This window comes from Alosa pseudoharengus, unplaced genomic scaffold, assembly GCF_046254945.1.
Source record: "Alosa pseudoharengus isolate Yale_2024_CS ecotype anadromous, Long Island Sound unplaced genomic scaffold, YU_APseudo_1.1 YU_APseudo_1.1_scf_11, whole genome shotgun sequence".
Classification (NCBI taxonomy): Eukaryota; Metazoa; Chordata; class Actinopteri; order Clupeiformes; family Clupeidae; genus Alosa; species Alosa pseudoharengus.
The window spans coordinates 6,443,061-6,470,000 of NW_027468576.1; the positions used below are offsets into that span (position 1 = coordinate 6,443,061).

Here is a 26,940-nt window from a genome sequence, read left to right on the forward strand (position 1 = left end):
AACTAAATGCAATGTTTAAGGATAGTGAGCTCGCTGTTCAATGTTGGTCATTCTCTTCCAGTTTCACAAGGACACTATTTGAGAAGTCGCTCGGTGAAACGAAACCAACGTGCAGAGTTCCCACACAGCAGGGGCAAATTTCAATGTGCCTGGCCAGGTTGGCTTCAACCCTCTCTGTCAATCAACAGCCACCTCTGGCACATCAGCTGAGGCGCTGGCCCAATCAGTCGCCATCAAACATCACATGGCACTCCACTCACACAGGACAGCACAGAATAAAATCCACACGGTCCCGTCTCATGGTGGTGAACATGGACAGCCAAATGGCTAGTATCCTGACGATGAGGGAAGAATGTAATCCTGAGACACTTAATGATGCCGGTTGACAGACATTTCCTCAGTGGAGAATGGCTGCTCCTCTGCGGTGCGGAACTCACCGGTTATGGTACACCACGGCTGTGTAGGCCTCTTTGGCATACTCGGCACAGCTGGACTTGCCAAAAATCACCTGTAGGAGAAACAGTAAATTAGTACAACTCAGAATAATATGGAGCTACTTCATCCTATTGATCTTGGACTGAAAATGAAAACCATGGTAAAATAGAACTTTAATGTAATATTCTAAATGTTTTAAGATTCATTTGAATCCATAGTGGTCTGCCTTGTCTGTCAGAATGTTTGTATGCCTAATTCCAGGGCTACGTGTTTGCACATGTTCTGTTAATTCCCATGTCATCTGTTTGTATTATTGGTCCTTACAGGCAGGGCATTGCTGACATCCTCTCCATTCATGAACTGCACTTTGACTGTGATGTTGCGGGCAGAACCTTGCCGGTTGGCAAAGTTCAGGCTCTGAGGATACACATACAGGAGGTTCCTGATGGAGGAAATAACACACAATCAGAACTGATTAAAGCAGAACTAATGCACTTTAGTTCTTGTTACATTTCCAGAATGAAAACAAAGTTTATGGATGAGGCCATCTCCTCCACAGTATCAAAAGAACTAAAACAAAATATCTTCAATTGATGTCTAAGGATTGTCTGCAGAGCTTCTAAGGACCTTGCCAAGGACTGGAGAGTGTGATATTAAGCCTCAAACATTTGTCATACAGAGGAATGTCATTATCAGTAGCACAACAGTGATTCACATAGGGTTAGTTTTTTTCCTGACAGTGCAAATTCAGAAGATACAGCAGGTCTGCTGAGGAATTGGTGGAAACAAGGGGCTTGACTTCCTACCATTTAGAGTCAGTCTCTCATTGGCCAAGCAAATAGAATAGAACTATTGACCTACATTTTCAGATGTTCATGAGAGCATGTCACTGGGAGTGGGGGTAAAGAGTGAAAGGAAACCGAACTGCTGAATACGCAGATAATGAGATCAGTGACAAAGGATGTAGTTATGAAATTGCATCTCCCTAGATTTAATTTAAACGCAGAGTTCGAGTCAACTCACACAATTCAGTACACCAAACCCTCCTGGGCAATAAGGAACAATGACTGCTGGCCTGGGATGTCCACCCACTCAGGGCGCTCTTGTGAGTAAATGCAAGCCTTTTGACTCAGTGGTCACACCAATCCCCTGGGGCGAGGCAGAAGGTTTAAATGGTGCACTGTAACAACAGAGTCATGTCATAACACACTGACCGCAGTGACGTAACTCTGAATCCATAGGGATTTTTTCCAAAGACCGCAGGATTCAGAGAGATATAAACAACCACTGCCTCGCCATATCTCCTCTTCCTTTCCTCTCCTTTGGACATCCTGTAACTTTCTCACGATCACTCTGGTCATGTGATCTTAGGGTTCGTTTTCTTAAGAGGGATTTGTGTACAGAACAAATCTCAAAAACAAATAAATGGCCCAGCTACTGAACCACCATAAGCAAGATCATGTTGATGTGTAACAGCTTACCATATTCATCACACACACTAGATATCAAATCAACTGTACAGATTCTGAGAGAGGAGCATCATGTTCAGTGCAAGTCTACGGCGGAAGAGCAGGTTATCCTTTTCTTCCAGAGATCTGCCAGGGAAGTACAAGATGGCAGTGAAGAGCAGGGTAGATCCCCTCTGGATGGAAAGGGCATGCCTTCCTTAACCCCCAGCCTTTTGTGCATATCAAACGGCAGCAGGGCATTTCAAATGACCCCGAGTACCCTCCTGGAAGCCGACCAATATCTCATTGGCTTATCTGCCTCATCAGACCCACCTGAGGTTTAATCATTCACAAAATCCCCCAACGGTCATCAATGGCAAGACCCGTCGTCCCTCCAGCGACTCATTCCTACACACCCTGGGCCCCCTGGACACACAAAGGGAGGGCGACCATGTTTGCTCTATGTAGAGATCCAAACCAAGTCAAAGGGCCATTTTCCAGGGCAGGCAAGACCCAATCAGACCAAAGCAAATACTAATGAACCATTGTGAATTGGGTTCAGTTGCGAGACTCATTGTTGAAAAAAATTAACACAACCAGAAAATATGGCGGAATATTTGACGAATGCCAAAACAATCTGAATTCAAAAATGTGCGATTGACTGTAACAGTAGTGGTAGATGACCAATTACCCAAGACAGTCAATCGTTATACAAATTACAATTATTTGACCTACTTCTCTCAACTACTGAATCTTTAGCACCTGAATACGATAAATGTCACTATTTGACAAAATAATTAAATAACTGAAAAATTGTGGTGGATCAACAAATCACAAAATATGGAGCCCTCACAGGATGAAGCGAGATTAGTTTTGTTCATAGTCAGATGTCTGTGCAGAATGGGCTAAATGTATCCATTACGGAACAACGTAAAAATGTAGATGAGTAGGCATTTTTTTAATTCCTGTGAGTAGCACAAACAAGGCAACAATGTGTGAGATCTGGTGTCTCTTTGCCTAACTTTGCTGCTTACAAAAAAGGAACTAGGCTGTGAGAGTTATTTTTGTCACAATTCAAAATGTGCAGTCGTCTGATTATATATTGTCCAAAGCCTATGTTTCTCCAATAACTTCACTGAGAACACACATGGGTGCACTAAAGATATGGAAGCGCTAGGTACGCTGGAGAGCGCTCACCCATGACTTGCTGTCACAGAGTGATTCATGGAGTGAATGCTCTTGCACGCATGTAGAGAGCGCACGCATGTAGAGAGCGTAAAAATAAGGTCCAGGAATTCCACCCACGCCATGATAAAACACACAATTTCAGAAGATTCCATATTCTATCAAGATCTTGCCACATCAAGAAAACAGACAGCGATTTTGAGAAATGTATTAAAAAAAGAGAAGACTGCTGAATACCAACACATATATAAGCCATTGGTCAAACATAATGCATTATATCATATGATGAGGACTATTTTGAATGTATGTCTCAAATCAACTGCCTCTGTAACTGGGTAAGAAAATCTCAAACATCATTGTTATAAAGCAACAAGATAAACAACGTTACTCTTGAGGTAGAACATAATGTACCAGCAAGGAAAATTCTACCCATTCTAAAAAATTAACAACAAAATATACTTTCACTAGCTGGATGAGCTCAAGCCCATGTATTGATCACATCTTCCATCTCTTGTGCCCAGAGTCAGGGGACAGCAATGATGATCCACGGGCAACACAAACTCATCTAGACCTCCTAAGTTGCACCAGAGTGTGATGCAGTGCTGATTCAGCAGGTGTCTAAATCAAACTCTCAGACAGAAAAACTGCATATTTTATTATTGTCCACATCCGCACTCAGCTCTGCTGTGAGTCCCTTCTTCAGCATCCAGCTGTGATATGATGAAATAGATCAGAGAAACATGGATCATCAGCATTCTGGATTCATTGCTCATTCTTCTCTCATCTGTTTAATCATCAACTCATACTCCCTCCCCCATCGGAGTGGAGGTATATAACAGAGTTCCTCACCCTGTTTGGACATCGTCCTCATACAAGACGAGAAAGGGAGAGGGGAAGAGATAGGGAGAGACGAGAGAAAGAGAGAGAGAGAGAGAGAGAAAGAGAAAGAGAGAGAGAGAGAGAGAGAGAGAGAGAGAGCGCAGTTAGACAGGCAGATTAATGTTGAGACTCTGATAGAACGAAGGGGAAGGAAAAAAAGACAGCAAGAATAACATACCCCAGAGACCAAAAGATATTAAATAAGGCAAGCCTAGGAAGCACACAGTAAGTAAGAATGAAGGCCCTTTGTGTGTTATTACTGCTGCTGGGTCTAAGCAATGCTGCTGTCGCTCTCCCAACTCTTCCCAGCCTCATCACCGATGCCCCCACCCCCACACCTCAAGCCCTGGGTGAGGGCAAATCACGATTTGCCATGCTGGACGACGTCCGTCTCCTCGCCAACGGTCTCCTGCAGCTGGGTCAGAGCTTGCGGGAGTTTGCGCACAAGACCAAAGCCCAGATCAACGACATCTTCGAGAAGCTCAACATCTTCGACCGCTCCTTCTACCAGCTCTCGGTGGTCACCAGCGAGATCAAGGAGGAGGAAGAGGAGCTGAAGAAGACCACCACCTTCCTGAAGGTGAACAACGAGGAGATCCGGAACCTTTCCCTGGAGATTAACTCCAAGATTGACGGCATCCTTCAGGAGCGCTCGCAGCTGCATACTAAAGTGGGGGGGTTAGAGGAGAAGCTCAAGGGGCTATCGCAGACCATGATGCCCGCCGAGCAAATCCACGAGATTACCACCCTCAAGGTGAGTGACCAGCTATGTAGCTACTCATAATTCATACTGTTTAACATAGCAGAGCCTGCTATTAGACACTGCACTTTTGTACATTTTTGCCAGGTTTTGTCAATTGTTATTATGTAATTGAGCCATGTAAAGCACATGAATGATTTAACTGAGGTTTGCAGTAGATGTGAAGAAGGATTTTACTGAAAGGCTTTTTAGCAGCATCAAACCTTTCAAAATGGACAATTCTAAGCAGTGCAGATGGTGTGTTTCAGGATGTGATTGAGTCTCAGGAGAGAACCATCACAGACCTGCTGAAGGCTGTGAGGGAACAGAACGAGCAGCTCAACTACCAGAAAAACAAGATTAAGGGTCTGGAGGACAAGGTAAGCCAAATTAGGACCAGTTTTGGATTTCCAACATGCTTTGAAAGGCTGAATATTACATAAAACTCTTATTGAAGGAATGTCAATTATGAAAGTTATAGACCATAAAACACTTCAAAAAAACTCAAGTAAAACTGCAGCAATAATGGATCTTTAAAATTCTGTTTCAGCTTAACTTTGACACTTTCCAAGAAACATCTGAGAAACCAACCAATTCTGAGTCTGATGTTCCAAGCCTTCTTCATTACCTCCCAGACATCTCGACAAACAGCAGCACCAACACTACTGGTACTACAACTGCAATAAACATTCTTTTTGCAAATGCAATTTGAAAATATTGCCATTTCTATTCTGATTGCTTAACCAAGTGTGGTCCTTAAACTGCTTACAGATCTTCCCATGAACTGCAATGAGATCTTCAACCAAGGACAGAGGAACAGTGGGGTATACGCCATCAAGCCAAATCAATCACAGCCTTTCAATGTGTTCTGTGAGATGAACTCTGGTAAGACAGCAGTCTCTTCCACAAACTAATCCATTTCCAACAGGACAGAAATGACTGATAAATGTAAGGAAACAGATAACTTGTAGAAGCCATGCAGTCTAAAAATGTACTGATCTGCATTCTAAATGTCATTCAAATCACTGAACTTTACAGCAAAACGTTCTAAGAAGCATGCAGCACATGCATGATCAACAAACACTTGCACGCTGTTTGTTCTGTAGGACCCTTATCACAAGACACTGCTCTCTTTATCTTGGGCTTTTCCTGTTTGTTTATGCCCCCCCCAACCCATCTGCTTTAACCACAAATGCCCCTCCTCTGTCTGTGTGTCATGCAGATGGTGGTGCTGTTGTCATTCAGCGCAGAGAAGATGGCTCTGTAGATTTTGACCAGACCTGGGAGAAGTATGAGCAAGGCTTTGGGGACTTAAAGCGTAAGGAAATATTAAGTAACATTGCTTCATTGGTGTACACAAATGAAAGGATTTTCAATGGAACACTGGCTTCATTCTGTCGACCAGTTAGACATACATCCTTAGCCAGCCAGGAGGAAAAATAGCTGTCAGAGTGCATCCGATGGATGCCTGTGAACATTTCCGAGCAGACGGCTGACAGTTTAGATGCCTCAATTGTTTGTCCTGACAGGGCACTGACAGGCTATTACACAAGCCACACCTGGAGGCAAGCCAAGAGACACAAATCAGAGCGCATTCCCAAATGCCCAAACCAAGACCTGCGGCTAGGAATGCCTCACGCATAATGACTTTCCTGTGTGAGAACTGATGAGTCAGCCAGAGGCCTGATGTCAGCAGTTAGAGCTCAGACACCAGAGAACAGCCACCAGCAGAATGCAACATAGCTGAAAGCCATCGACACCAATTGTGTCGGCATACACAAGTTGCTCTCTTACGACGGATAAAATGACATCCACTGTGCATCATGTAACAAGGATATTAGTGACAAAGTATTAGGGACAAGTTCACAGTGGCATTTTAAAGAAATTAAAATATCAGTGCAATTTTTGGTAATATTATTTAGAACGAAGGGGAAGAAACTAATGCAGGCACCTCAAGTATGCTGCCAGTTTGTAAGAGCAATTTTAAGACTGTGCTGTTAACTCGAACTGTCCATACCCTAAGATCTCTAAAAGGCCCATAGCCAAATCAAAAATGTTTTTCTCTCTAACCCAAATAATGGAAAAAAATATATACATTATATACAAACTACAAGTCAGAGTTCGGGGTTCAGAGTCCACAGTTTTTGGATTCACAGCATGACAAGTGACTCAGAAGGCTGTTAAGCAATGGATAAAATGTCTGTTAGCAGAATCCAAGTAGCTGACCCTGGTGCTGTTGTGTTTGAGCAGAGGAGTTCTGGCTGGGGCTGGAGAAGATCTACGCCATCGCCAGGCAGGGGGAGAGTGTGATGCTCATCCAGCTGGAGGACTGGAGGGAGGAGACGCGCTCCATCGAGTACCTGTTCACGCTGGACGGCCCCGCTACCGACTACACACTCCACCTGACGCGCCTGAGGGGAAACCTGCCCGACGCCATGAGCAACCACACAGGCATGAGGTTCTCCACCAAAGACCGAGACAACGACAACCATGAAGACTCCAACTGTGCTCGCAACTACACTGGTGAGATGGCCACCTCCTTTTACACCGACAAGGTGTTGGCAATGATAATGTTGAATTGGTGCAAAAACCATCCAGACACACTATTTAGGAAAAAAGTTATGGAAATTGTTATGGACCTTCTTTATTGAACTACATGTCTTCTTCATTTGTCATAGGTGGCTGGTGGTTCAATGCCTGTGGAGACACCAACCTTAATGGCAGGTACTTATGGCTCAAGTCACGTGGGCGCTCTCTGAGAAGGAAAGGAATCTACTGGAAGCCAGGGAAAGGCAGCCCCTACACCCTAAAATCCACCAAGATCTCCATACAACTAGCACCCCAACGTCACTAAGAGCACACTAAGCCCTCCCAGTCAGCACGAATTGAGAAGCAGCAGGCATCCACACAAAATACGTGACTCGCTTCAGTCTGATGCAACATCGTGTCAATGATCTCTTACCAGAGGACTTCAGACAGACCAACAAATGTTTAGCAAAGAAAACATGTTTGAGTCCAGACCTGCGGGTGCTAGACTGACAGTGAAATACTTAGCATAGATAGCTTCCATAATATGAGTGTAAAATACATAACAATGTCACTGCAAAAGATAACTGACTGATAAGCATGCTGCATACAAAACCATCTTCCTGGGCCAGAACATCTGAAGTAGTAGCAAACACCTCATCTGGTCAGAACCTAATAGAGGGCCATCACTAAATTCCATTTATTGTAGATTAGGTATCAAGGCCCATCGTTTTATCTTGTTGAACCAGGTACAACCGAATGTGTGTGTGTTTGGGAAAAAACAACTAACCATTAGTATAGAAATGTTTCACTATATTATTTATACTGTCTTACAAATTGTATTTAAGGTGTAATGTATTCTGTATTTAAACCATTTTCATAACCATTCCACAACAGGGGCTTTATAGCATTAGCTTTTACTTATTACCGAGTCATATTGACTCTTGCTACATATTCTGTGTACATGGACTGTATTTGTTTACTGAGACTTTCTCTAACCTAATTATAGAAACTCTTATCATATTTATAATAGAATACAATTAAAAATATTTAAAAAGACTCAAATTAGACTGGACTGGAGTCACTTTATTTGTGATGTGTGTGCAAATGAGGTCCTACGCCACAGTTTCTCATCAAAACACATTAAGTAATTAGTAAATTACCCTGAATAGGAATTGACCGTGTTCACATTTGAAAGCCCTTTTAATTGTGAATTCTTTAATGGTCATCCAACTAATTTGTTAGCTTAAAAATCTGAAACACCCTGGCTCCCTGACAACTACATGCTGATGTGAAGAAATCAGTGTAAGGCCATATGTATATGAGCATGGCTAGGCCGCACAATGAAGGACACTGCCCTGAGCTGAGCTGGCACAACTCCTTCACAAACTGAGCTGCACTCCAACTATTTAAAGATCATGGCACTGATGTGGGTTATCCAGGTCTCATCAATCAGCACTGACCCAACTCAGGGTCTCTCTCTGGGCAAACAGCAGGGCTGGCTCAGCTTAAAAGCCAGCACCATATTATCACCAGTCAACAAACATGACCTCAGAGGACATGGGGCGGGGCAGCGCGACACACACACACACACACACACACACACACACACACACACACACACACACACACACACACACACACACACACACACACACACACACACACACACACACACAGAGTGAGAACTGATACCAATCTATGCCAGTGAGGCCTTGACTAAAATAGAAACACAAATTGCAAAGGGTCAAAGCCTATGGGTTGTCAAAATGCTGTTGCAGCCCATTGGGTGGCAAGTCACCTTGAGGAGCTCCCCAGCTGAACCTTACAGTACACACACAGGTGCAGATTTACTGCTGATCAATGTCTATGTTGAAATAGACAAATGCAACATACAGCAAACAAACTCACCGCACATTTTTTTGAAAGCGGTACATGAAAAACCACATGGCACTGAGCACATAAAAGTGGTCATGGAGGTAACGGTGAACTCACATTGGGTCACTGAGCACGTTAGAGATCCAGACCCTTGACCGTGGCACATCAAATTATAAAAAACCCAGCAAACTTCCCTTCTCTCTCACACACAAACTAACACACACGCAGATACAATTGAAAACACCACGAGACATGCGGCTAGACAGGACATTGTTTAACGGCTCTTACACACAGTTGCGTGCGTTGCAGTGCTGGAGACGCATCCCGTTCACTTTACATAGGCTTACATCATCCGTTGCCGAAATGAATTGTGGGTCCGTTGTGTCGCGTTGAGAAGTTCAACCTTTGCTGCACCGACGGACGGCACCAGCCAATCAAATTACGAACAAGCGAACAACAGATGGCACCAGCCAATCAAATTACGGTTATACCTTAAGTAATTTGCATAGCTACCGTCGGGAACACCCACTGGCATGCGTTGACGGAACGCAACTGTGTGTGGAAGCCATAACTGAACTGAACTGAACTGGAACACCTCCAATTCACCACCAATTCACCTCCTCAACAAACCAGTGTCAGCATACCTGTAGTTGGTGTTGGGCACATAAACATCTCTGGGGGGGAACTCGAGGATCTCTCTGGTGGGACGCACCCTGCTGTCGGGGTAGGGCTTGACCTGCAGCAGCTCAGGGGTCAAGCAGTAGTGAGGATTCTCAGGGGCCGGGGAAATGTCCAGTTTCAGCTGGGCTGCGGAGCGCAAGAGAGCAATGATTATGAAAAGGTGGGACAGCAAGTTCTTAGACTTGTCTTCTGTATTTTCTTTGTGTTGGGTTACAGTTTCCATGTGATTTTTAAAGATCCAGGACTTCGATTTTACCATGTAGTTGAAGTGATGTCCTGTATCCTGTGTACTTTACATTTCTCTGTCTCTTTAATGTATGCTCCTCTTTCCTATCTGACAACTGAAGCAGTGGAATTTGAGCCCTAAGGGACAGCATTTGGCTTACAACATATTTGGCTTGTCCACAGTCTTTGTGCTCCAGAGAATTCTGTACTGGCTGCAAGCCATGTTTAAGTTGTTTGCATAATATACATACATAGAGACAGGTTTTGGGTCCACAACACAAGGACTTGTTTCTTAACAAAGGCACTACACGTCCCTTGGCTGTCCTACTCGGCCCTGTGTCCCTACTGGGTTTGGGCCGCTCACCTGTGATGGGCCTGAGCCTGCGGAGCACAGAGGAGGGCCTCCTCATGTCAGCTAAGAACTTATAGAGGTCCTCATCACTCAGACGATCACCCTCCTGTTACACACACAAACATCACAACACAGACCCAAGGATGAAGGCTGATTACCACATAACGGGCAAAGCATAGTAGCTCCACCCAGCAACATCAGATAAGCAAACACTGACTTTCCAGTTGATGGCTACAAAAGGATTTACTTTATTTACTGGGCATCATTTGGTAACATCAGCACAGTGAGCCAGAACCACATTCAGAGTTTGAATGTTTACCTGAAGCTATTATTGAACCGGAGAAAAATGGCGTTGAAGGACAAATGAGTCCTCCAAATGAATAAATGAAGCCTTCAAACAGACTTTGTTTAAGTCTTCAGAAAAGGGTCACAACAAGTCATTATCAATCATTTCTATTCTGCCCAGCAGGGAAGAGCACCCCTGACCTGCTTGAAGAAGTTGGTGACGGTGAGAGTGGCTGGCCTAAAGCTGGTCAGGCTGCAGGACTCATCCCCACTGGTGGTCCTCTCCAAGGAGCGCCGGCCCACAATGCTCGAGTTCCTACGCTCTGACCAGGACCCTTTCCGCTCTGCAATGGTCACATAAGTGAAGGGTCAAAGGTGAGAAACTGGCACACGGTACGAGCCTAGATCTGGTATTGCTAGGCTGCAGGGCATGGGGTGTGGTGGTCACCTGGCAGGCCCATCTCCAGCTCGGTGTCCCTCTCCAGGCTGCCGGCGCTGTTCACGATGTTCATCAGGTGGATGGCCGTCCAGGCGAAGGGCATGCGGTACCGGCCCAAGCGCTGGCAGAACTGCTCCGACTGGCCACGCAACTTCTCCAGCTTCTCTTTGTTCTGACCATCAAAAACAGTGACCAATCAATACTGTACTCCTCACTTAAGCATATTTCCGTAGAGTGCTAGAACACAGGAGAGTACCGGTAGTTGTCCGACATTTTTGCAATGTGTTGTCACATGGTCCAAATGACTCTATTGTAACGTGTTGGTTTTCATTCTACACATATATGGGAAAAGGGTCATTGTGACTGTAAACCTTTGTGACTGTAAGTTGCATTTGAATGACCACAGCTGTTCTGGGGTAGACCCCTCTGTGCTTTGCTTCTGTTATTCACCACACTGTTACTCAAGCATTCACAGGGTAACCTCAGCCCCTCACAGGCCATAACCTCAGCTCTGACTCAACACACTGGACCTAAATAATCAGCTTTGGTGTGGGCAGCAACTGGCAAGCTGGTGACCCTTACTGGATTAGCAGACTTACTTTAGGGGCGTCGGCTTCTTTGAATACCATGTATGGCTCTGCACACTCTCCAATGTCTCCTTGCTGTAATACTTTCTCCAACTAGAAATCAAACAAAGTGCAATGAATGAACCTAAATCCTTATGGAAAAGGGAGAAATTACATCACCAGTATGTGTGTGGGTGTGGTCTGCTTTGTACATGTTATCACAATGTGCAGATACTCTATATGCATTCGCTCTTATCTAAAGCAGCATGCAAGGGTATAAATCCTACATATCAGGTCCATGACTGTTTAACCAATGGCTTAGCTGTTTTAAAGCAACACCAAAGCACTTTTCCTGTCGCACGCACGCTATTTGTTTATCCAGTACTGGCTTTGGAAATAATGAGGTCTACAGACAAGGTACAGTAGGTTGCATGATTTTATGAAAGTATGATGTATTGCGACATCAGAAGCAAGTCAAATTTGTAGTTTCTTATGTCTCATTCCATCGAACTACAGATCTGCTACCTGATCTGGCAAACTTGCATAGTGTGGTTATAGCCGATAGAGGGTCACGAAGAGAATGCAGAAGTGCCGTTCACCCTGTTACGAGTTGATGAACCACTGAAATGATTTTGGAAACAATATTTTAAGGTACAAAAAACTCTTTGGTGTTGCTTTAACAAGATGCTCTACCAATTCAGCAAGCTTATGGAGGCCTCAGAAATGAACGTCCTCTTTACTGAAACAATCTAGGGTTAGGGATATTCACTCATGTAATATGCATACAGTCTATGCAAAATATACAGCACAGAAGAGATTGTGAATTAGTTGCTATGGTCATTGAGATGTTTCCTCTCTGATGTGCATAGATATATACACTAGATGTCGCCTTGACTACTGCTGTTCATTGGAACGAATGCGTCAATCGAGACGCCATCTTGATTCAGTGATCCACTCCTCTATAATACATTAGCGTCAATCTGGGCAATGATCTAGCGAAAATAAAATCACCATAAATCGTCAAAATCTCAAGCAATTATCTAGTTTTTTGGGTTGTTCCAACTGACAGGCATGTATTTATGGTTGAGTCTAGAGAAAACTAAGCTTAAGACGATAATAAAGATACATTTTACCCGTCTAGCCCCATAGACTCCCATTCATTCTGCACTAGCTAGCGGCGGCCTCTAGAGGAACAATGAGTAAACTGCAACCAGGTTCGATACAATGAAAGTAAACAGGCTCTTCATAGACAGGCTCTGGTTGAGGCCACATACCCCTCGTCTCGTTTACTCATGTAAGTTGTAATCTCACCAGAAGTTGCTGTAGATCTGTAGAACATTTACCTCTGCTACTACATAGGCTACGCCAGTCGTTACTTTTATAATCATGGGTCAGTGCCATGGGCAAACGAGATGTAGCTGAATTCATAAATGACAAAGCCATAAGAAAGGTGATTGTTTTACGTTTCAACAACAAAGAAGCCGATCTGCCATCATTGTGAGAAGTTCCCAAATTTGTCGCTAATCGCTAAAAAGGTTTTCTATCGCTGGGGGTGGCCAAACGTCGCTAAATAGGTAACACTGACAATACAGGAGAACTAGTTTAGCGCTTCAGATCCCTGTACAAAGATGGCGGCGGTGTTGACGCATGCTGAGAAGCAGAAGGCGACATCTAGTGTATATATCTATGTCTGATGTGAACAGGCAGAGGATCCCATAACAGACAGGAGTTCATCATGAGGACATTCATTGAACTGTTGAGTAACACAAAACCTCAGAACAGCCCATCTCCCATGAGAGTTCTGGAGTGCAGAGACTTCAGCCACTGACCTTGATCACCAGGAAGACATCTTGGGAAGGATAGGTGATCGAGAAGATGGCGGATCGAGCCAGAGTGGAGATGGCAGCCGTCTGGATGTGAGGCTTCAGCATGGCTTTGGTTTGCTCCGAGTTCAAGTCAAAGAAGAAGTTCTCTGATATCTGACAAAGGACGGAGATAATTCAGATGAGAAAAAGACATTTCCACCAGGGCTTAGTAGCTCCCTCTAGTGCTGGTCAGAAAGTATTGAAATATGGACAAGAGGAGAGAAAGTGCCTCACAGTACACTGTTACAATGAACTGGGTCATTTTGGGCACACAAAAGTGTACGGTTTGCAATTCATACATTTCATAACATTCTCAAATGTGCAACTCAAACATGACCTTGCAAAGAGATGTGTTCTGCAGGATAGTGACAAAATACCAGTATGCATTTTCTATCACCTCAGATAGTGTTCCATAACATAATGATAGACTCAGCTTATTCTTGGGAGACTAAGGTCACTGTTAACAGCTTTTCTCCCACAGTGCAACTCTGCAGATGTGTCACAAACCAGTGTCTCACCTTTTTCTTCTCCTTGACATCATACAAGGCCAAACTTGCAAATATTGGTTCGATTTCAATCTCAAACCTCGAAAGAAAGAAACAGCACGTGTCAGCACAAAGCATCTTGCAGGCGAACACAGTAAAAAGGTTTTAAACGACCTCCACTCACTTCAAGGACAAGCACTTCACCAGCAGTCTCTGACCAAAGTGCTCTTTTGGAACCTCGGGCACACAGTGGCGCTCTATTGGCTCCTCCTGTGAGACAAGCAAAACCATGAAGCAGACGAGCAGACCAATTAGTAAAAAATACGCCTTCATGAAACTGTGCATGACTTTGTCTGAGTTAATGAGGGAAGGATGTTTTTAACTCAGGTCAGCAAAATTTTCTAGTTAAGTACGTACATAAACTTTTACATAAAAAGTAAGAAAAAATGGAACTTGCTATTTACTGTAATCCAACACTAAGGCTGCTGATGTTAGATTTCCAAGTTGCAAATAAAGACCACGTCCTCAGTTTATTTGTGTGTATTGAGTACCTCATCCAGGGCTGGATGCAGGGCGAAAAGCTCGCGGTGCCTATTGGACTTCCGCTGGTCCTCATTGTGCCGGTCAATTTCTTCGTTTGGGGCGCGGTCTAGCAGATGAGGCAGGAGGGCATCAGGCTGGGAGTTCTTCAGATCGAAGATGCTACAGGCCCAGCTGCCCCGAGGCGTGTCATCAATGGACATGGACCTCCGCTTCAAGTCATCCTAAAGAGACGTTTACAACGTTTACAACTACAATAGAGCAAAGGCAATAGCAAGGGGGGTAATTACTTTTAATTCATCAGTTAACATGAATTATATCAAAAGGTCCTTAAAGTTCAATTGTGTGGTTATGTTAGCAGCTTCCAGCAGCACATGTAATTGCTAGTAAGGTTGTTGGGGTAGGTGTTACCTGGTCATCCTGATAGCTGCTGCTATCGGGCATTTCATCTGACTCAAACACCTGTTTAGGAAGTCCCTTCTGCCGCTCCTTCTGCTTGTCCAGAGTGTTGGGGTTAAACCCAGTGCCCAGCTTATGGTACCTGACGACAACACAGACCCATTACTTCCTGATGCAGAGCATTTCAAGTCATTCAATATACAGAAGATCTTTACTAAGGGAGACAGTAGCCATAAGCTCTATCTGCTTCAGGACTGTGATTAAACTGTCATTGCAGATTCTTACAATGTCAAAAATCCTTCCATAGTACAGAGAATTAAACCATCATCTAGAACACATCATACCACTGTGGCTCTGAAACTCTGATACCATTCGGGATCTCTGAAATAACATCGGCATATGCCCTCACAAACAATGTAACTGTCATAACATTGCAGTTTATGGGAAGACTACGAACACCAATATCAATACACCAAGCATGGCATTGGAGCCCAAGAGTGAGGCTCAAACATCCTTGGTCATGCCCTTCATTTGTCTGAGATTACAGAAATGTCATGGATAAAAATAGCCACCAGCCAACTGATCATAAGGGCTCATATTAGCTTTCTAATCTAAAGCAATGTACTCAAGCAAAGAAATACATATCAGTGACTGTGCATTAGCCCAGAATCAGATTAGCATAAATTGGAAGCAGCATTAATATGCATGAAAGCCTACGAACAGCCCTATGAAGAGGTAGGAAAGCCACACACTTGCACAAAACTACAGTACATGTTACATGTGTGTTAAAAGCAAGAAACTACAATCTACCACTCAACTCACCCATATATCTTAAAACCCTGTTACATGGTGTTTGTTAAAGGAAAGGAAATGGTTAGACACAGAGACAAACTGACAGTTGGAAATGAAGAGCTTAATGGCAATAGCTTTAGCTTTATGTGGCGATGGTCTGCCTTCATGCACACTTGTGGTGTTCTTACTTGCGGTTGACGACAGCCCAGTCCTCTGTGTAGGACCGAGTACAATCTCTGACGTGAGCATCATTGTCACTGGAGAGAGGAGAACATATGAAGGGGAAGAAAATCAGCATCGTCAAAAGGCAGAGGTCTTTTTTCCTCTTATGTTGCAGCAAGTACATTAACTATTCATTACTGTCAATAACTTATTAGCAATAATTATTGAGAGTAATGAATAGTTTCAATTTCTCAATTAAATGGACTAACAAGTAGAATCCGCCTGAGCAGCAACGTAATCATATAAATACTATATATGGAAAGTAACCCAACTAAAGACCCTTCTCTCACACACACAGGACTGGCAGAGTTTAAGTGGGTTAGTCATCTGATTTAATTTGCTGTAATCAATAGTAGCAATGAGTTTAGCATCAGCATGAGGAAAGGCTTCCAGCAGGGTGTAATTGGGTTAGGCCGGCAGTAATCAGGCCTACAGGCAATAATGATAGCTTGTGTCTACACCCACCCAAACATGGGGGCTTCCCCACAACAAACAGAATGTTTGCCTGGATGTTTCACTGGCCAAACAATATGTGAAGAAATTGGATAGTTACAGAGCACTAAGGGAATGCTCCATAAAATACCCCATTCTCATACACGCATGTGCATGCACGTACACACACACACACACACACACACACACACACACACACACACCCCTCCTCTGGCAGTGACCGGCCCACTGTGCGGCACTCGCGGGGTGTGTAGATCACTTCGATGTCATCAGGGGGGAACTCGATGAGGTCCCTCAGGGGCCCCGACTCAACAATAGGGGGGTGTGTGATGAGGTACTCCTCAAAGTCCACCGGTTCCACCGTCTCTGTGAGAGGAACCTGTGGAGAGGAACAGACAGAACATAGATAAGGAGAGAGAATGAGAGGAGGGGAGAGAGCAAAATAAAGAGAACAACATAGAAACAAATAGTGAGAGAAAGAAAGAGAGAGAGAGAGAGAGAGAGAGAGAGAGAGAAAGGGAGATAAAGTGAGTGATGGCAAGAAAGCAACACAAGGACAGAGACAGATAGAGAGTCAGGATTTGATGCCATACTGTATAACTGAAGCACATACAGTAGTTGCTCTTATATTAATCAGTACAACTTATTTACACCACTCATCAAGCTAGCAAAAATGCTGAGTACTCTTAGCACCATGAAAAACGTAAAAAATGAATATCTTCTAAGTGCAAAAGAGACTGTCAAAACTACAACAGTGGTGCTTAATTATTCAAGACATTTTACTTCCAAGTTGGAATTTGGTTCGTAAAGATCTCTGTGCTTAGTCATACAAGTTCCTCTCTCAAAAGCTAAATAAAAAATGGACCACAGAACTCCTGATAACAGTACAAGTTGAAGGAAGGGGTTTTCTGAAATGGAAGCGTAATGATAACTTCACTAACCAGTTCTTCAAGTTCAAACTGTAGATAAAATAGAACCTCAGGACTACAGAGCACACATGCGTAGTCTAAATAACACTTTCCCCACAAAACATCACTGATGTTGATTATGACACTGCACACAGTAATTAAGGAAGGAGCTTCTTTACGACTCTACCCAAGGATCAATCAACACATGCCGCTACTAGGAACTACTTGTAGTGCTAAGGCAGGGGTTTGGGTTATGACCAAGGCTGTCTTATTAACAACAACTGCCTCATAGAACTGAAGTGTGCAGATTGGTTATAGTTCCCTCTTTCTCTCTGATGTAAACATTTACTCTGGGATAAAGCATTCCATTTTTGTCATATGGGAATAATCTTCCATAATAAGAGGAATCAGAACAGCATATTTTTAAGACTGCCAGAATTATATAATGCCTCTTTTTTTCCACCATCTGCTTCACGGCTTGTGAGCGGATGCACTGCATTCCAGTCTGTTTTAAATCCGCAGGCTGGATACTCACAGTGTTACTGGCAGCGTTGGCACCCACGTTGAGGTTCTTGAGGAGCTGAGGAGAGCCTCCATACTGACCAGCGATCTGTTTGCGTACCTCAGCAGCCACCGTCCTGAGGAGCATGGTAAGGAAGGAGGAGAGGATCAGGATGACAATGAGAGGAAGAAAAGGGTGACCGGGGGAGAGAGAGAGAGGGATTATGGAGATAGTGGAGAAGAAAGTGAACATTGTTAATGGTCAAGTTAAGTATCAATACGGACAAACACATTGTCATCACACAACCCCTATATATCTCTAGAGTCTCTAATCAAAGCAAGTCACAAAGTAGAAGGTTAGTAGTTAATGCTATCTACAAAATGTGTTTGTAGTTTGCTCAGCTCTATTTTAGAGGCTGCAACACTACCTTGAGGTTATCATTTTTGACCTTCGTGGTAAGGATCTATTGTTTCCATGGCGCACACACACACACACACACACACACACACACACACACACACACACACACACACACACACACACACACACACACACACACACACACACACACACACACACACACACATACACAGGTTTACAACTGTACTGCTGCAGTCTTATCCACATGTAGCAAGTATACATGAGTGGAACACAGGATTTCTGCCGTGGTGAGAGACCATGAAGAGTTACACAACATCACTACATACTACTCTCTCAACCCTGAATAGAAGAACGTCAGGTTGAAAACAAGTCCCATCTGAGAGAACTGAATCATTAACACCACATGGTGCAAACAGGAGCTTGGATCACTTCACTGAATAACACACAACACACTCCTCCTCACAGACTGAGAAAAACAGAAACGCTAAACCAAAAAACCTAAGGCAGCCATATCCCTCCTGATTCCTCACACAGTCTTTATTTAACTTTAGCCACTCCTGCGGCAGAGGACGAACTGATTAGCATGCTCAGACATCTTGTTTATCAGGGCCACTGGCCACCCCTGTCCAGCTCTGCAGAGTATTTTTGGCACGGACCAGAGGCACAGTGCTTCACTCTTCAAGAAATCTTCACAGTCAGTCTCCTCAATCCAAGGCTATCGGACAGGCAAGCATGACAAGAGGGGAGATTTTGAGTGGATGTGCCGGTTAAAGAACAGTTCAACTTTCACTCTGTCTATCTGTTTCCTTCAAAGAAAAGAGTCTTCTGATCATCACAGCCAGTCAGAGGGGGAAACATTAAAGTGTTTTGTTCAGGATGCTTAAAGACAGACAGTGCTTTAAAGCTTGCTGCTAAACACGTGATGGGCCAGCTATTTAAAAGTGTTCCACAGATTCCATAAAAGTGTTATGTCGGGTCAGTGCACTTAGCCCTTCATGATGTCTGTGTGCTAAAATACTCATTGTGTAAGTCTATTTCAATAAAACCCATTCTTCTTTCTCTCAAACCACTTAAGGGCCATTTAAGTTCCCCAACAGAAACTCTTGCTCCCAGGCAAACACACACCACACAGACATACATGCAGTGTGCCGAAGGCCCTGCCGCCATACACAAAACCCACATACACTCTGTGGGAACCAAAGATAACTCCAATCCTCCTGGGGTGGTGCTTCTGTCATCTGGCATGGAGGACTCCGCAAAGCCAGGGTGGAGCGCAGTAGTGATATCCCCTCATCGTACGTGATTATCTCAGAAAAGACTTCCAAAAGCAGCCAGTGCTGCCTGATTATCCCCAACACCCACCAGGGTAAATCACGCAGAAAGTCCAGTGGAAAGTTAAATAAAGGTCTGGATGAAAAGCAAGTTTCAGTATCACAACCTAACAAAATACTTCAGAAACAAGGGTTGGGGAAAATGGCAATGCACCTAGGCTTTGCTTACTAAACCTCTGGGAGACAATTATGAAGAATGGCTTGCCTAACACAAACAATCCAAGAGAAAACACAAGTGACTTTACCAAGCAAATGTTGAAAAGGGTGGGTAAACAATTTAGGGGCTGCGAGTAAACAGAATGCACCTCTCGACAGAAATGCCCTCTTACTGACATGCAACTTTAACTAAAGGCGTTTGAAGAAGCAAGTACATATTTATTATCGCTATCTCCATTGACCCAATTTATTGTTTACGTCAACAGATTGAATAGCTTATTGCAAGGGCTAGCTGCACACATTGGCTCACAGTGGAACTGGAAAAGAGATCCTTTGTTCGTTCCACCAAATGGTTGAATTTATTACCAAACGAAGTGACACAATTAATGCATCGGACAAGGATACAGACATGTAGATACAAATTCTGATATTTCACACGCCATATTTGATCACTGGATAATGTTATACCGCAAACGAGCTAGCAATTACCCGAACCGATGTGTCAGTATGTCATCTGGTTGTTAGACTGACTGGTGAAAAGCGTATTTCTGTAGAATCTTGAACACGCCTAAACCCACATCAGCCTGAATAAGAATAGATTATTGTTTTGAGTACATCGTCAAACAATATACCAAGTGGCCACATAACAAGCAAAATCTCAACACACGCAAAGAGAGCAGTGGTTAGATGACCAGGGTGGGTCGCTTGGGGCATCTTTGATATGGCTTCTATGGCTAACTCTTAGCAGGCTAGGCCCTTTTTGGGAATGGCTGGAGTCTGTGTTCGCCGCTACAGACGATTGAAAGGAGAGACGAGACAAAATATAGCGCTCAGCGAATGCAAAGTAACAGTAATTAATTTGGATGCACAAGGTAACGCCCTTACCTGCTAATTTTTTGGGCGAAGGCGCGGCGCTCAGCCATAGCTGTTGCCGCTGACTACTCGAATTCCCAGGCTCTCAAGCTCTGCTGGCTGCAGGCGAAAGAAAAAAGGAGACAGGAGTTCCCAGATAGCTCTACCGTAATCAACAGAACAGCGACGCAACCCTGTTTGTTTTTCATGAACACTGGGTTATTTAAAAAACATTCATGAATGAAATGCAGCAGAGCAATGCATCTTTCTACATATTTGATACTTTTTGTTGCCTGATATGGAAAATGTGTATGTGTAGGCTATGGAATCAATCGTCTGTGCAGTCAGTTGATGTGATATAGAGACCACTCTTTATTTGTGAAAACTGGAAATTGTCAAGGGTGATTCATATCCTGTCCTGTGTAGGAAACGTCCAAGTAGCCAAATGGGAAACCAACAAGTCAGTGAATAGTGTGAATAGTGTGAATTGTGCCGGTTCCGTTTTCCTGAATCATCTGGTCATGAACAGTTTATTAATCATGTCCATTTTATTCCACGCGTTACATGTGTGAAACAAATGACAATGTTATGTGTGACAGTAGGTTTGAGGATGGTCAGTTTGTAGAACTTTGACATGAAATGAATGTTAATCGGTGATCAAAGCATGGAAAGCGGGTCGTAAAAATGCCACCCAACGTAATTATACCACAGTTGATGCCACAACTCAAAAATAACTGGGACATGGTGGTGCGTACATGAATGTGCCACTCCTTTTTACGATGCGTCTTGACGTATACGGCAAAGACGTCGTCTGGAGGTTCCTTCCCAGCTAGGTTCCTCAAAATGTAAACACAACAGTTGAAAGTGTGTAGCATTGTGCGCTGTAAGTATATGCGTCTTACATTAAATTTTCCATCATTGCGATTCAACCCTCCTCTTTGTTAAGATATATTATATCAACGTGGCTAATTTAAAGACATTGTCAATGTAATGTTTTACTTTGATTTACTACATTAGCTAGCGAGCTAACTCCTAGCCGATAAACTCTGAACAACGTTAGCTCGCAAAACATGCTAGCATCTAGGTGTCTTCTTTTTAGGCGACACTAAACGGAATCAACTTGTCCAGATATGTGTGTTGTTTATAATAATCTGGCAGTATAGACAGGAAACATTCTTGTACATTAGTAGTTACAAGCACATAGCTAGCCTGATTGGCTTCTCATGTGATGTGTGGTGGTGGTGGTGGAGGAGCCTCTTTGACAAAACATTACTCTGATAAAGATATAACGCTTACGTCATGTAGTTCATTGACTTGGTTAGGCGTTGGTTATATCAGGTACATTTTCTCAATGTGATTTTGTTGCTGAACTGTTTCATGAAGTAATGGGAAATACCTCATTATTCGTAGCGACAGACTACAAACAAGATTTCTCTGTCGCTCTACTCCCGTTGTGATGGGTTCTTCACGGTGGTCAAAATGGAAAAAGGGAACGACGAGGTTGAGAAATTGAAGTCAAAGTTTATGTCTGCTTGGCACAATGTCAAATACAGTAAGTAGTGGAAGTCTTATTTTGAATAAACAAATATTGCTAAATCTTCAGTCGACTCAATTGATGCTGCGATACTGTTTTTAGCGATACAACTTGTGATTGGTTTGTGAGTTTGACCCTGACAGACACGCGACAAGATGTGTCACAGGTTATTGTGGCAGAACCTCACTTTCTGAAGCTGGTTATACTATATTTGTTTTTTTGGTGTCCTTTTTTCTTATGCAAGTTTGTCTTTAGGTGTCATATCTCAAGTATGTTTTGCTGCAGTAATGTAGGTTTATTGAAATTAATTTACTAAATCAATATTCCAGGCTGGGCGCTGAAGTCTAAAACCTCATTTAGCAGAAATTCTCCTGTGTTTCTGCTTGGGAAGTGCTACCATTTTAAAGTTGAAGGTAATGCTTTCTACATGGTAATTGTTTATATCTAATAGCATATGCATAGTAAAAGCATGATTCCAAAGCATTCATATTTTTTAGAAAGCAGATTGATTTATATTTCAGTACCTGGTTAAATCTGTGTTATGAGTCATCTTCATTGCATTGTCTGCAGATGAAGAAAGCCCCACAGACAACAGTAGTTTTCAGTCCACTGAGAATGAGATTGTCACGGGAGATGTGGAAGCCTTCCGGAAGGACTTTGCCTCTCGGGTGTGGCTGACATATAGGGAAGACTTTCCTGCTCTCTTTGGGTCTGCCCTTACTTCAGACTGTGGCTGGGGTTGCACCCTGAGAGCAGGGCAGATGATGCTCGCTCAGGGCCTGATCAATCACTTCCTGGGAAGAGGTGAGTGAATGTGGCGTGTGTGTATTGAAGAAATATTCTGCTATGAGAAATGCCACAGTGCACTTGGAAAACATCTATCACTTCTACAATTTTAGCTTTGACATGTAGCTTTAGCTTTGCATATTCAACAGTACCATAGAACCATGTGACTAAAGCCACATAGCTTCAGGTCTTGGTTCAAACACATAGGATACAATATTTTAAGACCATCTAGCCATTGTACCAATTTGCATTCACAATGTAATGCTGCATCCTGACTCTGTCACCCTAAACACAACCCAAAAAATGTACACATCTGTACACATCAACTCAGCTACACCAATTGTGAGCAACTAATTGAGACTAATTATAATGTCAAAAACACAACGCTCAGTACTGCTATTAATCTGAGCTGACTTAAATGCAATATTAAGGAAGATGTTTAGCTTTGATTAATTACTACAGAAATAGATAGATAGATATTTTATTGATCCCCAAGGGGAAATTCAAGGATAACGGAGACCGTGTGACGACGGCCGCCACGGCAGCCGAAGCATCAAGCCGGACTCGAACCGGTGATGCTACTGGCACAATTTGTCATGTGCTCGGCACAGCAACGGCTTCTCAATAGTGCTACGGAGGAGCTAAGAAATGTAAATGTATAGAATACTATGGCACCACATAATGAAAATAACATGATTCTGTGACACAAATTAAATGGTAGATCTTCATAGAAAACAGACACATATGTTTTGGTACAGAAGACTAGGCTATTTCATGACAACTTTGACACTAGTTGATGCATGAGAGAAAAAGTAATATCAGTTCAGTCAGCATCATCTTATCAACTGATATCAGGCAGAATCCTGCTTATTAGGAATAGTGCCCTTCGTTGAAGCCTTAGTGATCTGCATTGCTGTCATTAGGCATCCTCCTCTTTTTCTCCAGCTACGATTGGAGGATTGTGTGATGCAGATTATTGCTGGTAGCTCTCAAGGCTCTGCATATTTACACTGGTATCTTTGAGGTTATTAAATTGTTGCTATTAAACTATATATCTTTGTGCCTCATCTAAACACACAGACATAGCAGATTTGTCTGACAAAATGCTCCTTAATTGCCAACATTATTTTTTTTCCCTTTCAGATTGACTGAAAGCTTTACCAATAATGTTCTGACAGCTACATATTTTTACAGAAAGAACACATTAGATATTCAAACTCTAGGTCAATTATCCAGCCTGTTGAACTCTCTATTTTGATATGCTCATAGACTGTATGGGTATGCTGGTTACTACCTGCACATACAATTTATATGAATATATAAATAGCTTTTATTAGCCTGGGTGCCAGCTGAATTTTGCCCCGCCCACAACATTTGAGGTCTGGAATCTGAGTATGACGCGTCAGTCTAAGCTTTTATCATAAAACAACAGAAAAAATATTACTCAAGTCAGAAGAAAGAAAATACTAAAAGATAGGATTTTACAGATGTGTCTGTTATTAGGCTACTATCGCATGTTATTTGTGGTGTATCCATCCACCTGATGAGAGGTATCTCACAAAACTGAGAGGTTTCACAAAATAGATGGCACATAAGTTACCATGGGGATTTTTTTCTGTGCACCTACCCTGGTCCCGACCAGGCTAACAGCCAGGCTTAGTTAATTCTAATGTTAAATATGTTGACTTATAAGTTCATCCAGCTGTCATTCAAATCAGACCTTTTTTTTAAATAGCTTTATTCCATTTGTATACTATTTGCTAAATGCATTTGCTCATAAAACACCACAGATTGTCTGCCTAATACCATATGGTTATAATTTTAATTGTGATGGCCTTATAATTATTAACATGTACTCGTTGATGTTTTCAAGGAATTTGGTTAGAAAGATGATATAAAATCATAGTCATAGCCTACTATGTGTATCTTTACAGTGGCAAGCACTTTTCTTAATGACATTGTGTGCCTGCATGAGGAAGCACTCACACATGGGTGCATACATAAATTTGCATTCAGTTGGTCCACCACGCCCACTCTCGCTGTTTTACAGAAACAGCCGTGTTTCCCCATTCAAAAAAGAAAAACTTTACATCATTGTTAGTCTGTATCAAAAGCGCACGTATCCTGAATTATTATTACACCTGGCTTGGCATAGTCACACCTACTCATCCTGGATTAGCGTTAATGAAACATGTTGAGTTAACATGACCAGACAATACTAGGTCAAGCCTTGCTTTATCACTTATCTTGGATTTCTTAGTTCTGCCTTTGTGAAATAGACCTCTGGTATCCTGACAGAAATGAGGCCATGTGTCTCTGTGTTTGCTGTCCATCTCAGCAGTTACTAGCACAAGCTGGCATTCCCACTGCACCATGTTAGCTACTGTTGTCCTGCTCCTCTACTCTTCTCTACAGTTATCTCTTCCTGACTGTCGCTTGCTGCTTCAGCTGCCACAGCAGTACTGGTTGAAGCCTGCAGATGCACACAAAGTAATTGGATATCCATTCACTGGTCAATTTCCCTATGTGTTTTTGTTAAGTTTCTGTTTTCTCCTGTGGTCCAGGCTGTCTTTGTGCCTCCTCTAGACAAACCCTTTAAGTTTTAAGTCTTGTCAAATATTTGTCACTTTTCATTAGGGTTGAAGGAGCAAACATTCCATCAAAGTTAATGAATAGTTAATGGTAGTCTGAAGTTATCCATGAGTTGTCAACAACCTCCGACAATCCAGCTGTGTTCTTACATGAGCTTAGCTGTCCTATATGTTCTTATGCGCATGCTATGATTTATTTGAGGAAATTGTCCTCCGCAATTGACTTTGTTGCAATAAACAAACTTAGTGACCGGTAATTAGAATTTTGAAAAGAAAAATTGTGCTGCAGCGCTCATGATGATGCCAACCTTTAGAGAACACTGCATTGAATTACGACTCTGTCAACTATGTTCTATGTATTAACAATCCTGGACTGACTTGGTTTGTTTCATGTAGCCTATACACACATAGGGGAGGGGTGGGTCAGTTGTTTGGGAGAATGACAGAGAGCGGGTCAAGGAGAGGCTGCATGAATCAGTTCAGAAGACTTTATGTAGGCCTACTTGAAAACAGTAAAAAAAAAAACCTGATGCTTAAAATGTGACAGTCACACAAAGAGTTGGACAGAGTTAGACCATAAAAATTGTAGGCACACTCGTGCCTAGATTCGCCCCAATTTGTATGGTTTTAGCCTGATAGAGGGGAAAGAGCTATTGAAATTGTTTTGTCACACCTGGTTGCATCAAATATCATTACTTTTCTAGAGTGTCTGCATAACAAAGGCTTCCTGATACCAGTCTGATAATCTTTGCCAAGCTTCTTCAAACACTCACATGAACAAGGAATGGGCTTCACACTTAAACTGAACCAATGACTTCTGTCAGTCAGGGCTCTGGCAGCCTGCGGGCCCTGGGGCTTAAGCCAGCATTAGCCCTGTTGTTACTCTACGCCTGCATAGTTTTTCTTCAGAAACATCATGCGTCATGTTGTCATGGTGCTCTCAGGTGACTTCCACCTGATACTTGCTGTGGGATTTCTATTAACATCCTCATTTGTGATAAAGCTTCCACTATTTTGCATATGGAAAGCGAAAGATGACTGATAGCGCTATCTGAAAGAACTCTTCTGAAGGTCAGAGATCCTCAGAGATACGTTATACATGCCCTCCTTCAGCAGACGTTGTAACACCCTGACCAATACACCTGGTCAGTTCAATCACCAGCAGAGGTGATCAGAATCACACATTTTATGTAACCACATGGAAAACAATATTTAATCAGGAATTGGTTCCTCAGGTGAATCTGAAATATGTCATTAAAGAAATCTTTCACTATAAAGTAACTAATGGCCACTTAAAATTATTTATTGATCAATTACAGTGGTGATCCTTCACAAGGTCATTATGTTAATGCCTTGGTGCTTGGTCCAGCTTCTTTTATGGCCCTGACCACTCCTACCCTTGCCATTATAGGTTCCCACCCTGTTTGTAAGGCTAAAGTGTAGTAAAAGTGAAATAGTGATCTCACTGAATACTGAAATTGGACTTTTATTCTAAAGAAATTGCC

At 42.8% G+C, this 26,940-nt stretch overlaps 3 protein-coding genes across 14 annotated transcripts in view; 2 read left to right on the forward strand and 1 right to left on the reverse strand.

The window, feature by feature from the left end:
* The window catches only part of dock7 (dedicator of cytokinesis 7), a 49,971-nt gene extending 29,331 nt beyond the window's left edge, over window positions 1-20,640 (reverse strand). For all 12 annotated transcript variants that reach the window (XM_076277851.1, XM_076277850.1, XM_076277846.1 and 9 more), the window contains exons 1-16: window positions 20,558-20,640; window positions 17,838-17,940; window positions 16,598-16,773; window positions 15,908-15,976; window positions 14,940-15,069; window positions 14,540-14,752; window positions 14,173-14,258; window positions 14,022-14,088; window positions 13,468-13,617; window positions 11,672-11,752; window positions 11,082-11,244; window positions 10,835-10,977; window positions 10,361-10,454; window positions 9,735-9,897; window positions 760-877; window positions 438-508 (exon numbers count right to left, since the gene is read on the reverse strand). In XM_076277851.1, coding sequence (XP_076133966.1) covers window positions 438-508; window positions 760-877; window positions 9,735-9,897; window positions 10,361-10,454; window positions 10,835-10,977; window positions 11,082-11,244; window positions 11,672-11,752; window positions 13,468-13,617; window positions 14,022-14,088; window positions 14,173-14,258; window positions 14,540-14,752; window positions 14,940-15,069; window positions 15,908-15,976; window positions 16,598-16,773; window positions 17,838-17,940; window positions 20,558-20,595 — 1,865 coding nt within the window. In that variant the 5' untranslated portion in view covers window positions 20,596-20,640. The remainder of the gene's footprint in view (window positions 1-437; window positions 509-759; window positions 878-9,734; window positions 9,898-10,360; window positions 10,455-10,834; window positions 10,978-11,081; window positions 11,245-11,671; window positions 11,753-13,467; window positions 13,618-14,021; window positions 14,089-14,172; window positions 14,259-14,539; window positions 14,753-14,939; window positions 15,070-15,907; window positions 15,977-16,597; window positions 16,774-17,837; window positions 17,941-20,557) is intronic.
* On the forward strand, window positions 4,162-7,572 carry angptl3 (angiopoietin-like 3). The gene is made up of 7 exons (XM_076276061.1): window positions 4,162-4,701; window positions 4,956-5,066; window positions 5,237-5,354; window positions 5,458-5,571; window positions 5,909-6,004; window positions 6,937-7,209; window positions 7,365-7,572. Exons 1-7 carry the CDS (start codon window positions 4,183-4,185, stop codon window positions 7,538-7,540), a joined length of 1,407 nt encoding a protein of 468 aa, XP_076132176.1. The 5' UTR covers window positions 4,162-4,182; the 3' UTR covers window positions 7,541-7,572.
* A 630-nt stretch (window positions 20,641-21,270) lies between the features above and the next one.
* Window positions 21,271-26,940, forward strand: part of atg4c (autophagy related 4C, cysteine peptidase) — a 13,951-nt gene continuing 8,281 nt past the window's right edge. The window contains exons 1-4 of the mRNA XM_076277855.1: window positions 21,271-21,407; window positions 21,935-22,076; window positions 22,388-22,471; window positions 22,629-22,862. Of these exons, the coding sequence (XP_076133970.1) occupies window positions 22,004-22,076; window positions 22,388-22,471; window positions 22,629-22,862 (391 nt within the window). The 5' untranslated portion in view covers window positions 21,271-21,407; window positions 21,935-22,003. The remainder of the gene's footprint in view (window positions 21,408-21,934; window positions 22,077-22,387; window positions 22,472-22,628; window positions 22,863-26,940) is intronic.